Source organism: Pyrgilauda ruficollis, unplaced genomic scaffold, assembly GCF_017590135.1.
Source record: "Pyrgilauda ruficollis isolate IOZ18807 unplaced genomic scaffold, ASM1759013v1 scaffold54, whole genome shotgun sequence".
Lineage (NCBI taxonomy): Eukaryota > Metazoa > Chordata > Aves > Passeriformes > Passeridae > Pyrgilauda > Pyrgilauda ruficollis.
This window is the reverse complement of record NW_024527044.1, coordinates 9,072,926-9,085,468: the sequence shown is the minus strand read 5'-3', so window position 1 is coordinate 9,085,468 and position 12,543 is coordinate 9,072,926. Positions and strand designations below refer to the sequence as shown.

Genomic DNA, 12,543 nt, shown 5'->3' with positions numbered 1-12,543 from the left:
TGAGGGGCTGAGAAGGAAGCGGGGAAGGAGGGATTGCAGTGGATAATGGAGAGAGGAATAACCTGGAATGGGGGTCTGGGAGCGGGAAGGTGAAGTTCAGGGTGAGCTGGGGAGAGGGATGAAGAGCAGGAAATTGGTGCTGGAAGCACAGGGACGTGATGCAGCCATTTTTGGCCAAGACACTTCCGAGCTTCAGAGCCCAGCAGCGCTCGTGGCGGCTTGGTTTATTGGAAAGTCAATTGCGGTGTCCCAGGAGGTCTGGCCTCCCCTCTGCCCCCCGTGCAGGGAACGTGCCCGCCGAGCCCTGCTCCTGCCTTCCCCAGCTCCCCGCGCCGGGCACGGATCGATGGCGCTTCCCGGGAGGCCGGATCCCGCTGTGCCGCCGGGACCGTGCCGGGAGCGGCCCCAGTTACCATGGATATGGCTGGGCTGCCTCTCCTCAGGAAACCGTTGGGAAGGAGAGCTTGAGTTCCAAAGTTTGTTGTTTTGTTTTTTTGTCCTCCGCCAGGTTTTGCTGCCATGAATCCCAACCAGCCCTGAGTCCCGGGCGGGATGGCTGAGCAGGAAGCCAAGTACAGCGTCCTGCGCGAGGTGGGGCGCGGCAGCTACGGCGTCGTTTACGAGGCCGTGGCCAACCGAACCAAGCGGCGTGTGGCCGTCAAGAGGATGCCCTGCAACGTCCCCGAGAACGTGGAGCTGGCCCTGCAGGAGCTCTGGGTCCTGCAGAGCGTCCGGCGGCAGCACCAGAACGTGCTGCAGCTGGAGGAGTGCGTCCTGCAGCGCGGCCGCCTCTTCCAGCCCCTGGAGGAGCGCGGCTCCGGCAGCCACCTGCTGCTGGTGGAGACGTGCCTGACGGGCCGGAGCCGCGCGGAGCCGCGCTCGGCCTGCTCGCTGTGGTTCGTCACCGAGTTCTGCGAGGGCGGCACCATGAACGAGTTCCTGCTGGCGCGCAGCCCCGACGCGCGCCTCAACGGCAGCTTCATGCGGCAGCTCAGCAGCGCCGTGGCCTTCCTGCACCGCAAGCGCATCGTGCACCGCGACCTCAAGGCCGACAACATCCTGGTGGCGCACGGCCGCGCCGGGCCCGTGGTCAAGGTGGGCAGGGCTGCGGGGAGGGAGGGAGTGGAGGTGTGGTCTGAGGGGTTGGGGGCGTCCGGCTTGGAGGAGGGAAGGATCCGGGGACTCCTCAGTCCAGGAGCTGGGGGTGTCCGGCTTGGAGAAGGGAAGGATCCGGGGACTCCTCAGAATGTTTCCTGGAGCTGGGGGTGTCCAGCTTGGAGAAGGGAAGGATGCAGGGACTGCTCAGAGCCTCCTTCCAGGAGCTGGGAATATTCACCTGGAGAAGGGAAGGACTTAGGAACTCCTCAGAGCCCTTTCCAAAGGCTGGGAATGTTCACCTGGAGAAGGATCCAGGGATACCTCAGCTAACTCCCAACTCAGGATCCCAATAATTCCCACAGATCATTCCTTAGAATCCTAAGAATTCCACCTGGCTCATTCCCAACTCATGATCCCAAGAATTCCACCCTGATCATTCCCAACTCAGAATCCCAATAATTCCACCCAGCTCATTCCCAGCTCAGGATCCCAAGAATTCCACCCAGCTAACTCCCAACTCAGGATCCCAAGAATTCCACCCAGCTCATTCCCAACTCAGAATCCCAAAAATTCCACCCAGCTCATTCCCAACTCAGGATCCCAAGAATTCCACCCCGCTCATTCTTCAGGATCCCAAGAATTCCACCCCACTCATTCTTCAGAATCCCAAGAGTTTCACCCGCCTCATCCCTTAGAATCCCAATAATTCCCCCCAACTCATTCCCAACTCAGAATGCCAGGACTTCCCCCATCTCCTCCCTGGGACTCCCCCCACCCCCTCCCCATTTCCCGCTTTCCCCGGCGTTCCAGGTGGCGGATTTCGGGCTGAGCAAGGTGTGCGGGGGCCGGGGCAGCGTGAACCAGCTGTGCCTCTCCTCGGCCTGCGGCTCCAACTTCTACATGGCGCCCGAGGTGTGGGAAGGGCACTACACGGCCAAGGCCGACGTCTTCGCCCTCGGCGTCATCTTCTGGGCCATGGTGGAGCGCATCACCTTCCGCGACGGCGACTCCGAGAAGGAGCTGCTGGGTGAGGGGCGGCTGGGGCTCCTCTCTGCCCCGCCACCGCGGGGCTTTCCGGGTGTTTCCGCCTCTGGAATGCTCACAGGGTGTGTGGGACGGGGTTTGGGACGATGGGAGGTGCCCGTGGTTGAGGTTGGATGACCTTTAAGGTCGCTTCCAAGCGGCTCCGTTGGGTTGGAAGCCGTCATTCCAATTAAAAAATAAATTTAAAAATTGGGAGTTCTTCTGGGTGGGGGATTGAGAGTTAAACAGAAAATTTGCTCAAGTAAAGAATTCCCAAGTGAAGCCCGGCCCAATTTCTGCTCCAAGGCCAGAAATGTAAATTTTGGAGGGGGTTTGGAGCAGCTTGGGATGGTGGGAGGTGCCCGTGGTTGAGGTTGGATGACCTTTAAGGTCGCTAACAACCCACTCCATTGTGTTGGAAGCCGTCATTCCAACTAAAAAATAAATTTAAAAAATTGGGAGTTCTGCTGGGTGGGGGAGGGATTGAGAGTTAAACACAAAATTTGCTCAGGTAAAGAATTCCCAAGTGAAGTCCGGCCCAATTTCTGCTCCGAGGCCGGAAATGTAAAATTTGTCAATTCCTGGAATATTCACAGGATGTCTGTGATGGTTTGGGATGATGGGAGGTGCCCGTGGTTGAGGTTGGATGACCTTTATGGTCGCTTCCAAGATGCTCCATTGGGTTGGATGCCGTAATTCCAACATAATTCCAACTAAAAAAATGTTTAAAAATTGGGAATTCTGCTGAGTAGGGGAGGGATTCAGAGTTAAACACAAATCTTTGCTCGGTTAAAAAAATTCCCAAGTGAAGCCCGGCCCAATTTCTCCTCTTAGGCCAGAAATGTAAATTTTGTCAACTCCCTCCTGGTGATGGAAATGATGGAGGGGCTCCCAAAAGAGCCAGGAAATCCTGGATCCAGCCGTGCCAGGCACTCTGGAATTCCAGTATGCTCTGAGTGTGGCTTTTCCAGGAATTCCCAACCAAACCAATCCCAAACTGGGGTTTGCTTGGAATAGGAAAAGAAATGAGAAAGAAAAAAGAACCCCTCCATATATCCATATCCCATTCCCAGTTTGGTTTGTCATATCCAATTCCCAGTTTGGTTTGTCATATCCAATTCCCAGTTTGGTTTGTCATATCCAATTCCCAGTTTGGTTTGTCATATCCAATTCCCAGTTTGGTTTGTCATATCCTGTCTGGCGTGGCTGGATCCAGGATTTTCCTGGCTCATTTGGGAATTGACAAAATTTACATTTCCGGCCTTGGAGCAGGAACTGGGCTGGGCTTCACTTGGGAATTCTTCACCTGAGCAAATTTTGTGTTTAACTCAATCCCTCCCCAACCCAGCAGAATTCCCAATTTTTTTCCCCCCAAATCATTGATTTTTGGGTGGATTCTCCCAGCCTAACCCATCTCCGTGTGCAGGAACTTACATCTGCCAAGGCAAGGAGCTGATCCCGCTGGGAGAAGCCCTGCTGGAAAATCCCAACCTGAAGCTCCAGATCCCTCTGAAGAACAAGGAATCCATGCCTGAGGACCTCTGCCAGCTCCTGCACCACATGCTGGCCTCCAATCCCAGGGAAAGGCTGGATGCTTTCCAGCTGGAAGTGCAGATCCAAAGGATTTCCTACGGGAAGAAGCGCCAGCGCTCCGGCTCCTAGAGCGGGAGGTGAGTCCGAGCTCCCTGGGATTCTGGGAATCTCATCCAGGCCTGGACCTGGAGCAGCTGGGAAAATCCAACCCAAACCAGGAGAAAAGGTTTTGGCAACAATTTGGTTGAGTTTTGAGGATTTTTGGCAAAAGTTTGGTTGAATTTTAAGAATTTTTGACCAAACTTTGGTTGAGTTTTGAGAATTTCTGACTAAAGTTTAGTTGAGTTTTAAGGATTTTTGACCGAAGTAGTTTTAAGCATTTTTGTCAAATGTTTGGTTGAGTTTTAAGGATTTTGGTCAAGGTTTGGTTGAGTTTTGAGGATTTTGGATAAAACTTGGGTTGAGTTTTGACCAAAGTCTAGTTGAGTTTTAAAATTTTTGACCAAACTTTGGTTTTGAGAATTTTTGACCAAACTTTCATTGAGTTTTTAAGAATTTTGGACCAAAATTGTAAGAGTTTCAAGAATTTTTGGCAAAAGTTTAGTTGAGTTTTAAGGATTTTTGAACGAAGTAGTTTTAATGATTTTTGGCAAATGTTTGGTTGACTTTTAAGGATTTTTGGCATAAATTTGGTTGAGTTTTGAGGATTTTTTTGACCAAAGTTTGGTCAAGTTTTAAGAATTTTTGTCAAATGTTTGGTTGAGTTTTAAGGATTTTTGACCAAAGTTTGATTGATTTTTGAGGATTTTTGGCAAAATTTTGGTTGAATTTTAAGGATTTTTGACCAAAGTAGTTTTAAGACATTTTTGACAGAAGTTTGGTTGAGTTTTAAGGATTTTTGGCAAAAGTTCAGTTGAGTTTTCAGCATTTTTGACCAAAGTATTGCTGAGTTTTAAGAATTTTTTGCCTCCTTAATGGGTGAAGAGAAGTTGGAAAGGGGAGGAAAAAATTCCTGATTATTTGTGGCTGTTCACCCAAATTCTGTGAGAACAACTCAAATTGATTGATTTACTTAAATCAACTAAATTTGATTATTTTAATTACAACACTCTCAGTGTTTGGAGCTTCCCTCTGGAATTTTCTGCCGTGTTTAAGGATTTTGGTCAAGGTTTGGTTGAGTTTTGAGGATTTTGGATAAAACTTGGGTTGAGTTTTGACCAAAGTCTAGTTGAGTTTTAAAATTTTTGACCAAACTTTCATTGAGTTTTTAAGAATTTTGGACCAAAATTGTAAGAGTTTCAAGAATTTTTGGCAAAAGTTTAGTTGAGTTTTAAGGATTTTTGACCGAAGTAGTTTTAATGATTTTTGGCAAATGTTTGGTTGACTTTTAAGGATTTTTGGCATAAATTTGGTTGAGTTTTGAGGATTTTTTTGACCAAAGTTTGGTCAAGTTTTAAGAATTTTTGTCAAATGTTTGGTTGAGTTTTAAGGATTTTTGACCAAATTTTGGTCAAGATTTGAAGATTTTTGGCCAAAGTTTGGTTGAGCTTTAAGGATTTTTGACGAAAGTAGTTTTAAGCATTTTTGTCAAATGTTTGGTTGAGTTTTAAGGATTTTTGACCAAAGTTTGATTGATTTTTGAGGATTTTTGGCAAAATTTTGGTTGAATTTTAAGGATTTTTGACCAAAGTAGTTTTAAGACATTTTTGACAGAAGTTTGGTTGAGTTTTAAGGATTTTTGGCAAAAGTTCAGTTGAGTTTTCAGCATTTTTGACCAAAGTATTGCTGAGTTTTAAGAATTTTTTGCCTCCTTAATGGGTGAAGAGAAGTTGGAAAGGGGAGGAAAAAATTCCTGATTATTTGTGGCTGTTCACCCAAATTCTGTGAGAACAACTCAAATTGATTGATTTACTTAAATCAACTAAATTTGATTATTTTAATTACAACACTCTCAGTGTTTGGAGCTTCCCTCTGGAATTTTCTGCCGTGGAAAGCTATTCAAGGATATCTTGGAAAAGGCTGGGTTGGAAATCTGATTTTTTTTTTTTTCCCCAGCTTTTCCTCCTCTCCAGGGTTTTTTGGTCGCTTCCTCCACCTCCAAAAATCCCTGTGTTTATTCCAGAGGAGTTTCTTCATCTTGTAAAGCACCAGAATTCCCTGGAAAAGCTGGAAAATCCCAGAATTGTGGGGTGGGATGGGATGGGATTGAAGGTCCATGGATCCCATCCCAAACCATTCCAGGATTCTGAGATCCAGGACACTCAGGATCCATCCCCAGGGATTTTTATGGGATTTGGGGATGGAAAAGAGAAGTGGAGCCCCAAAATTCCCAGGGAATTCCTGAAATTCCTTCCCAGAGAAGATTCAGGATGGGGATGGATCCAACCCCAGGCTGGGAGAGCCGGGAATGGAGGGAATTCCCTGGGAAAGGGGAAGTGGGATTTGGGAAGGAATCCCAAAAAAACCACAAAATCCCCCCCAAAAAAACCCACAAAATCCCAAAAACCCCAAAATCCCAAAAAATCCTCCAAATTCCTCCCTTAAAAAACCCAAATCCTGAAGAAAACATCAAATTAAAAAAAAATTTCTCCCAAAAAACCCCTCAAATTTGGGAAGGAATTCCCAGAGAATCCCTGGGAGTGTCCCAGGAAAAGTTGGAGCCACCTGGAATTTTGGGATTGGGATGGGGTGGGATTGAAATCTTGGTTCCCCCAAACCATTCTGGGCTTAAAAACCCTAAAAATTGGATTTTTTTTTCCCATGAATTTAAACCTCAGAAATTGGATAAAACTCGGAATTTTTCCCAAGGGAATCTCCCCGGGCTCTTCTCTAAATTTCCATGGGATAATCAAAATTAAATTTTTATTAATCAATCAATATGAACTTATCAATTTATTTTGGATTTTTGGTGCTTTTCCTCCTCAGGGATGGAATCCCAGCGGGATCTGGAAGTTCTGGAGGTGCCAGAATTGTCCACCTGAAAATCCAGAGGTTTTTCCATCGGGAAATTCAGATTTCTCCGCTCCCGTTTCACGGACAAAACTTTATTTATTTGTACAGTCACTCTCAGAGGGGAACTCCCACCAAAAAAATCTGATTTTATCCCAAATTTGGTGGTTTTATGTTTCTGTTCCTTTGCTGAAGGAATCTGGGTTTGATTGGAGGTTTTTTGGTGTTTAATCGGAATTTTTCGGTGTTTAATTGGGATTTTTATAGCGTTTAACTGGAGGTTTTTTGGTGTTTAATCACAATTTTTTTGTTGGTGTTTACTTGGAATTTTTTTTGGTGTTTAACTGGAGGTATTTTGGTGTTTAATGGGAATTTTTCCGTGTTTAATTGGAGGTTTTTTGATGTTTAATTTGAAATTTTTTTTGGTGTTTAATTGGAATTTTTCAGTGTTTAATTGGAGGGTTTTTGGTGTTTAATTGGAGTTGTTTTGGTGTTTCCTTGGAGTTTTTTTGGTGGTTAATTGGATTTTTGATGGATTTTTTGATGGATTTTTGGTGGATTTTTGATGGATTTTTGGTTGATTTTTGATGGATTTTTGGTTGATTTTTGATGGATTCTTGGTGGATTTTTGATGGATTTTTGGTTGATTTTTGGATGGATTTCCATGGATTTTTGGTGGATTTTTGGTGGATTTTCTGTGGATTTTAATGGATTTTTGGTTGATTTTTTGATGGATTTTCATGGATTTTTGGTGGATTTTTGATGGATTTCTGATGGATTTTTGGTAGATTTTTGATGGATTTTTGGTAGATTTTTGATGGATTTTTGGTGGTTTTTTGGTGGATTTTTGGTGGATTTTGGATGGATTTTGGATGGATTTCTGATAGATTTGGTTTCCCTGGAGGGAAGGATCCGAGGGGCTGAGCTCTTCCAGAGGGGAGGAGGAGCTGCTCCCCAAAATTCCGTGTGGAGGGCGGGGATGGGGAGCTTTGGTTGGAAATTTGGGTTTTCCCTGCTGCAGGCTCTGGTGGAAGCAGCGGGGCACAAACCCATGGAGAGGATTTTCCTTTTCCATTCCCATTTTCCTCTTTCCCTTCCCCTTTTTTCTCCTTTTCTTCCCCATTTTCCTTTTCCTTTCCCCTTTTCCTTGCCCATTTTCCTTCTTCCCCTTTCCCTTCCTCTTTCCTCTTCCCTTCCCCTTTTCCTTCCCCTTTTTTCTCTGTTTTTCTCCTTTCCTTTCCCCTTTTCCTTTCCCATTTTTTCCATTTCCCTTTTTGTCTTTCCTTGTTTTTTCCTTTCCCATTATTTTCCTTTCCCATTTTCCTTTCCTTTCCCATTTTCCTTTCCTTTCCCATTTTCCTTTCCTTTCCCATTTTCCTTTCCTTTCCCATTTTCCTTTCCTTTCCCATTTTCCTTTCCTTTCCCATTTTCCTTTCCTTTCCCATTTTCCTTTCCTTTCCCATTTTCCTTTCCTTTCCCATTTTCCTTTCCTTTCCCATTTTCCTTTCCTTTCCCATTTTCCTTTCCTTTCCCATTTTCCTTTCCTTTCCCATTTTCCTTTCCCATTTTCCTTTCCCTTGCCTTTCCTTTCCTTTCCTTTCCTTTCCTTCCCTTTCCCTTTCCCTTTCCCTTTCCCCTTTTTTCTTCCTTTTCCATTTTCCTTTCCTTTATTTTTTTTCCCTTTTCCACATTTCTCACCTGCCCAAACCACCTCATGTTTTGAAGCCTTGTGGGAGGTTTTGTGTGAAAAATCAACTTTTTTCCATCACAAAGGGAGGAGGAGGGGCTGGAATTTGGCTGTCAGCAGCTCCAGGCTGATACTCCTACAGACAGAAATTCCTAAGAGTCGGAATTATTGTTCTCACGGAGCAAAAACCTTCAATAATCACCCAAAATTCCAGAGTGCTGGCAAAAAAACCAGCTGGAAAATCCCTTGGAGCGTCTCCTCGTGCAGGATATGAGGAAAACCCCTCAGGGTGTCCCCAGGGGAGCTTGAAATCGGAATTTTTCCCCAATTTTAAGGGGAAGTGTTTTCCAGCCCTGCTTCCCTGCCCTTCCAGAGGAACCCACGGCACTTCCCAACATCCCCGAGCCCGTGCGGACAAACCCGGAGCGCTCCTGCTGGGAAACGGGGAGCTAAAAATAACCCCAGAGGACAGAACTGCTTTATTTGGTGGTGGAGCTGCGGATGGATTGGGTTCAGATGGAATGAAAGAGGGAATGAATCCAATTTTCCCCGTTTTTGCCCCAGGGAAGGCCGGGCGGCTGTCACGGCTCCGACGTCAGCGCCGTCCGTAATTGTGTCAGCCGTGACAGGACGACGAACGTTCCGGAAGATTTCACCCGTTCCCAGCAGGAATTGCTTCTCCTCCCAAGGTCGAGCGTGGCACTTTTTCCAGGGGGTGGAAAAATCCCGCCGCGACAAATCCCGGCTTGAGGAGATCCGGATTTAAACCCGACGCGGGTTTGAAGCTCGCCGTGTGGGGTTTTCCCTCCCCACAGGATCGCCAGTTTTCCTTGGATCGTCACAACTTTATCCCTGGATTTTTTGTTGTCTCTTGGCGCCCACGACCCCACGCGAGCCTTCCTCGTGGAATTCCGCCTCCTCTTCCCGTTTTTTTCCACGTGTCCAAGCCCTTGCTGCCGGCAAAGCTTCCGAAGGCTCCTGACAGAGTCATTTATTTCTGAAATGTCGCCGGCCCCGCTGGGTTTCCGCCCCGCTTTTGATTGAAATCCCATAAAAAAGAGGTGGAAAAGGTCGGAGCTCCGGGCGCTCGCTCCTGGATTGAGGTCAAGCGTGGGAATGTTCCGGAACTCTGGAATTGTGGAGGGCAAAGGACACCCGCCCTCCCTGGGTGGGAGGAGGGAGGTGCTGGGAAGGTTTAATTGGATAATTCCTGATGGGAAAGGCAATTCCAGCCCATCTCCAAGGAGATCCATGAGGAGAACCTGAGGATCTCCAGGATCCGCCTTCCTCTCCCCAAAACCAGGGGTGGTTTGGGTGAACAACTGCCCTAAATCCCACCCCATTCCAATCCCACGATCCCAGGGTGCTCCAACTTTTCCTTGGGATTCTTTTCCAGGGCCTCCCCACCCTCCCAGCTGGGAATTCCTTCCCAAGATCCCACCCCAAACTCCCTTTCCCAGGGAATTCCCTCCATTCCCAGCTCTCCCATCCCGGGGTTGGATCCATCCCCATCCCAACTCCTCTCCAGGAAGGAATTTCAGGATCCAGGGGCTTTCCTGGGAATTCTGGACCCCAGGAAAGGTCTCCCTTTCCTTTTCCATCCCCAAATTCCATAAAAATCCCTTGGGATGGATCCTGAATGTCCTTGATCCCACAATCCTGGAAGGTTTGGGATGGGATCCATGGACCTTCAATCCCATCCCCTATTTTTTTTTCCCATGGAGAAAAAGAACGGGATAATTTGGGAAGCAGGAGGCTGCAGCGAAGTTGGATCCCCACTGGCACTGCCCTCCTGAGCCCAGGAGGGATCGGCCACGGGCAGGCGGTGCTGGAGCAGCCCCAATTCCCGCTGGGATGAGATGATCCTGGGAAAGGATCAAATTTGGGAATTGCTGGGGATGGACGGACGCGGCCGAGCCCGGTGTAAATAAATAAACGCAGAATTTATTCCCGTCCCGAGTGACACGCCCCGTTTTAGCGCAGAACCAGGAAAAGCTGACAGCAGCGGAAAAAAGGCATTTTGCCCACCAGGACACCCCAAAATCCTGAAATTCATCCCTCAAATACAACCACTGGAGCTCATCCCGAGGATGCAGCAGGATTAACCCAGGTGAAGAGACACCTGGAATGTCCCAGGGCTGCTCCTCCCAGAGGAGATGATGCCCTGTTTCCTAAAATCATGGAATTAGGAGGGACCACCAGGATCATCAAGTCCAACTCTGGTGCTCTGGCAGAAGCAAATCCTGGGCTTTATTCCCGGGATGAGCGTCGTGTCCTTCCTGCTGCTCCTCCAGGATGAGGATCTCCGGGACCATCATTCCAGCCATTTCACCATGTAGGGCCCTTCCAGCTCGTAGCCGATCTTCCTGTAGTAATTCCTGGTGCCGACACCTGCGAGGAGGAGGAGGAGAACAAGGAGGTTTAATTCCCTGGGGACGAAGCTGGAAAAGCCAGGCCTGGGCACGGAGGAACGGCGCTGGAAGGAGCTCGGCGCCTCTCCACGCTCGGCTGCCGGAGCGGGGGCGTTGGCTCGTTAGCAGCTGGACTAATTACAGAGCTGCAGCTGCTCCCTCCGCCCCGCGTCCTCCGTGCCGGGAGAAGCCGGGAGCTCCGAGAGGGAGAGGAACCGGCACGGAGGAACGGGAACGCGAACCCCGGGCACGAGCAAGGCCAAGGGCCCGGCTGCGGGATCGTCGCGGGAGCTGAAGGGCCCTGCAGCCCCCGGAGCCATTCCAGGAGTCGGGAATGAGCTCAGCTCCACTCCAGCTGCTCGAGTGGGCACAATCCAATTTCCTCCTCCGAGCCTTCTCCGAGAGCCTCTTGCCTGCCCTTCCTCTCCTGCCCACAGGAAAGGCAGGACAGGCCCAGCTCCGCGTCCTTCCCACCTCAGCTAATTAGTCACAGGTGCAGTAATTACTCATCAGGGAGGGAGGAGGGGTTTGGCATTTTTGGCGGCACAGGATGGAGAGGACTCGGCTCTCCGGCCCCTCTTCATTCCTCTCCAGCCTCCTGGAAGCTCCAGGGCTTTCCAGGAATGGCTGGAACGGGCAGGGAATGGCCTGGTAACCCTTTCCTGCCCACGGTGATGCGCTGTGGCTGCTCACACAGGTTTGGTTAAAATGCCCCTCAGCCGTTTCCTGAACGCGCATTTCAGACTTCCTGAGCGGTTTAAGATCCCAAAAAATTCCCATCCAGCATCCCCACGTTCCTGCCCATGGCAGGGCTTGGACCTGGAGGGTCTTTAAGGTCCCTTCCAACCCCTGCCGCTCTTGGATTCATCCCACCATTCCAATCTGAGGTCTGGAAAAGGCACCTGAACCCCAGACCTGAAATGTCCTCCTGTCCCCCATTCCAGCAGCTGGGAAGACCCTGGAAAACCACAAGGAATCCCAAACTGGGGAACACCTGAGCAAATTCCCTTCCAAGCAAAGTCCCTGTGACATCACAGCAGGGACCAAGAACACCCCGGAGGGACGCAAATTCACTCAGCTTTTGGAGCCTGAAACCAAGGAAAAGCCCAAAAATAGCAAACACATCCATTCCCCTCTTCCTGACCTCTGGCCTGGAGTAGACCATGACCTTAACCAACATCTGCCCAAAAAACATCCCCTGGGGTCATCAGCAGAGCAGTTGGGGTACAAAACACGAGTTTTGGCTCTGGAAGATCATCCAGAACCTCAAATAAATTGGACAAAGGGTCAGCAGCACCTCAGTGAAGGACAACCAAATAATTGAACTGATGGTTTAAAACCACCTCCACCAGAGCTCTGAGACAATTCCCCTCTGTCCTTCATTCCTTGGAAAACGTGAAGGGTTTGAAGGCACCATCTCGGGGTGCTTCCATGAATCCCGGAGCTATTCAGAGGCAGGAGTTGGGTGCCAGGTCTGCCTCTCTGGGTCCAAGCCATGGATGGCACTGGCGTGTCCCCGTGTCCCAAGGTTCTGAGTGTCTCCATCGTCACCCCAGCCCCGCCCATGGCAGGAACTTCTCCCACAAAATGTCCTTCAGTGGGAAAGTCTGGAGATGCCTGAAGGAGGATGAGGGGAAGCCTGGACTGGAGCAGGGTCCTGTGTCCTCATGGAGAGAGCAATTCCAGAGCTGGAGAAGAACCTTGGAGTGCCCAACACACCTGGAAAGTCTCCATGGTGCAGGATCTCTTCCCAAATCTTTTCTGCTCTGATTTGCCCCAAACACACCCCAGAGGTGGCGGGACCTGTCCAGGCTGAACCCTTCCAGTGTTTTCCAGGGAAAG

The 12,543-nt window shown here is 48.9% G+C and overlaps 2 protein-coding genes across 2 annotated transcripts in view; one reads left to right on the top strand and one right to left on the bottom strand.

Annotated features, from left to right (window-relative positions):
* Positions 1–233: 233 nt before the first annotated feature.
* LOC121360814 (serine/threonine-protein kinase PDIK1L-like) lies at positions 234–6,641 on the top strand. The gene is made up of 4 exons (XM_041480912.1): positions 234–1,095; positions 1,909–2,125; positions 3,548–3,791; positions 6,580–6,641. Exons 1-3 carry the CDS (start codon positions 553–555, stop codon positions 3,781–3,783), a joined length of 996 nt encoding a protein of 331 aa, XP_041336846.1. The 5' UTR covers positions 234–552; the 3' UTR covers positions 3,784–3,791; positions 6,580–6,641.
* A 3,573-nt stretch (positions 6,642–10,214) lies between these two features.
* ELP3 (elongator acetyltransferase complex subunit 3) overlaps positions 10,215–12,543 on the bottom strand; it is an 80,740-nt gene continuing 78,411 nt past the window's right edge. Inside the window, exon 17 of the mRNA XM_041480853.1 lies at positions 10,215–10,681. Within this exon, the coding sequence (XP_041336787.1) occupies positions 10,605–10,681 (77 nt within the window). The 3' untranslated portion in view covers positions 10,215–10,604. The remainder of the gene's footprint in view (positions 10,682–12,543) is intronic.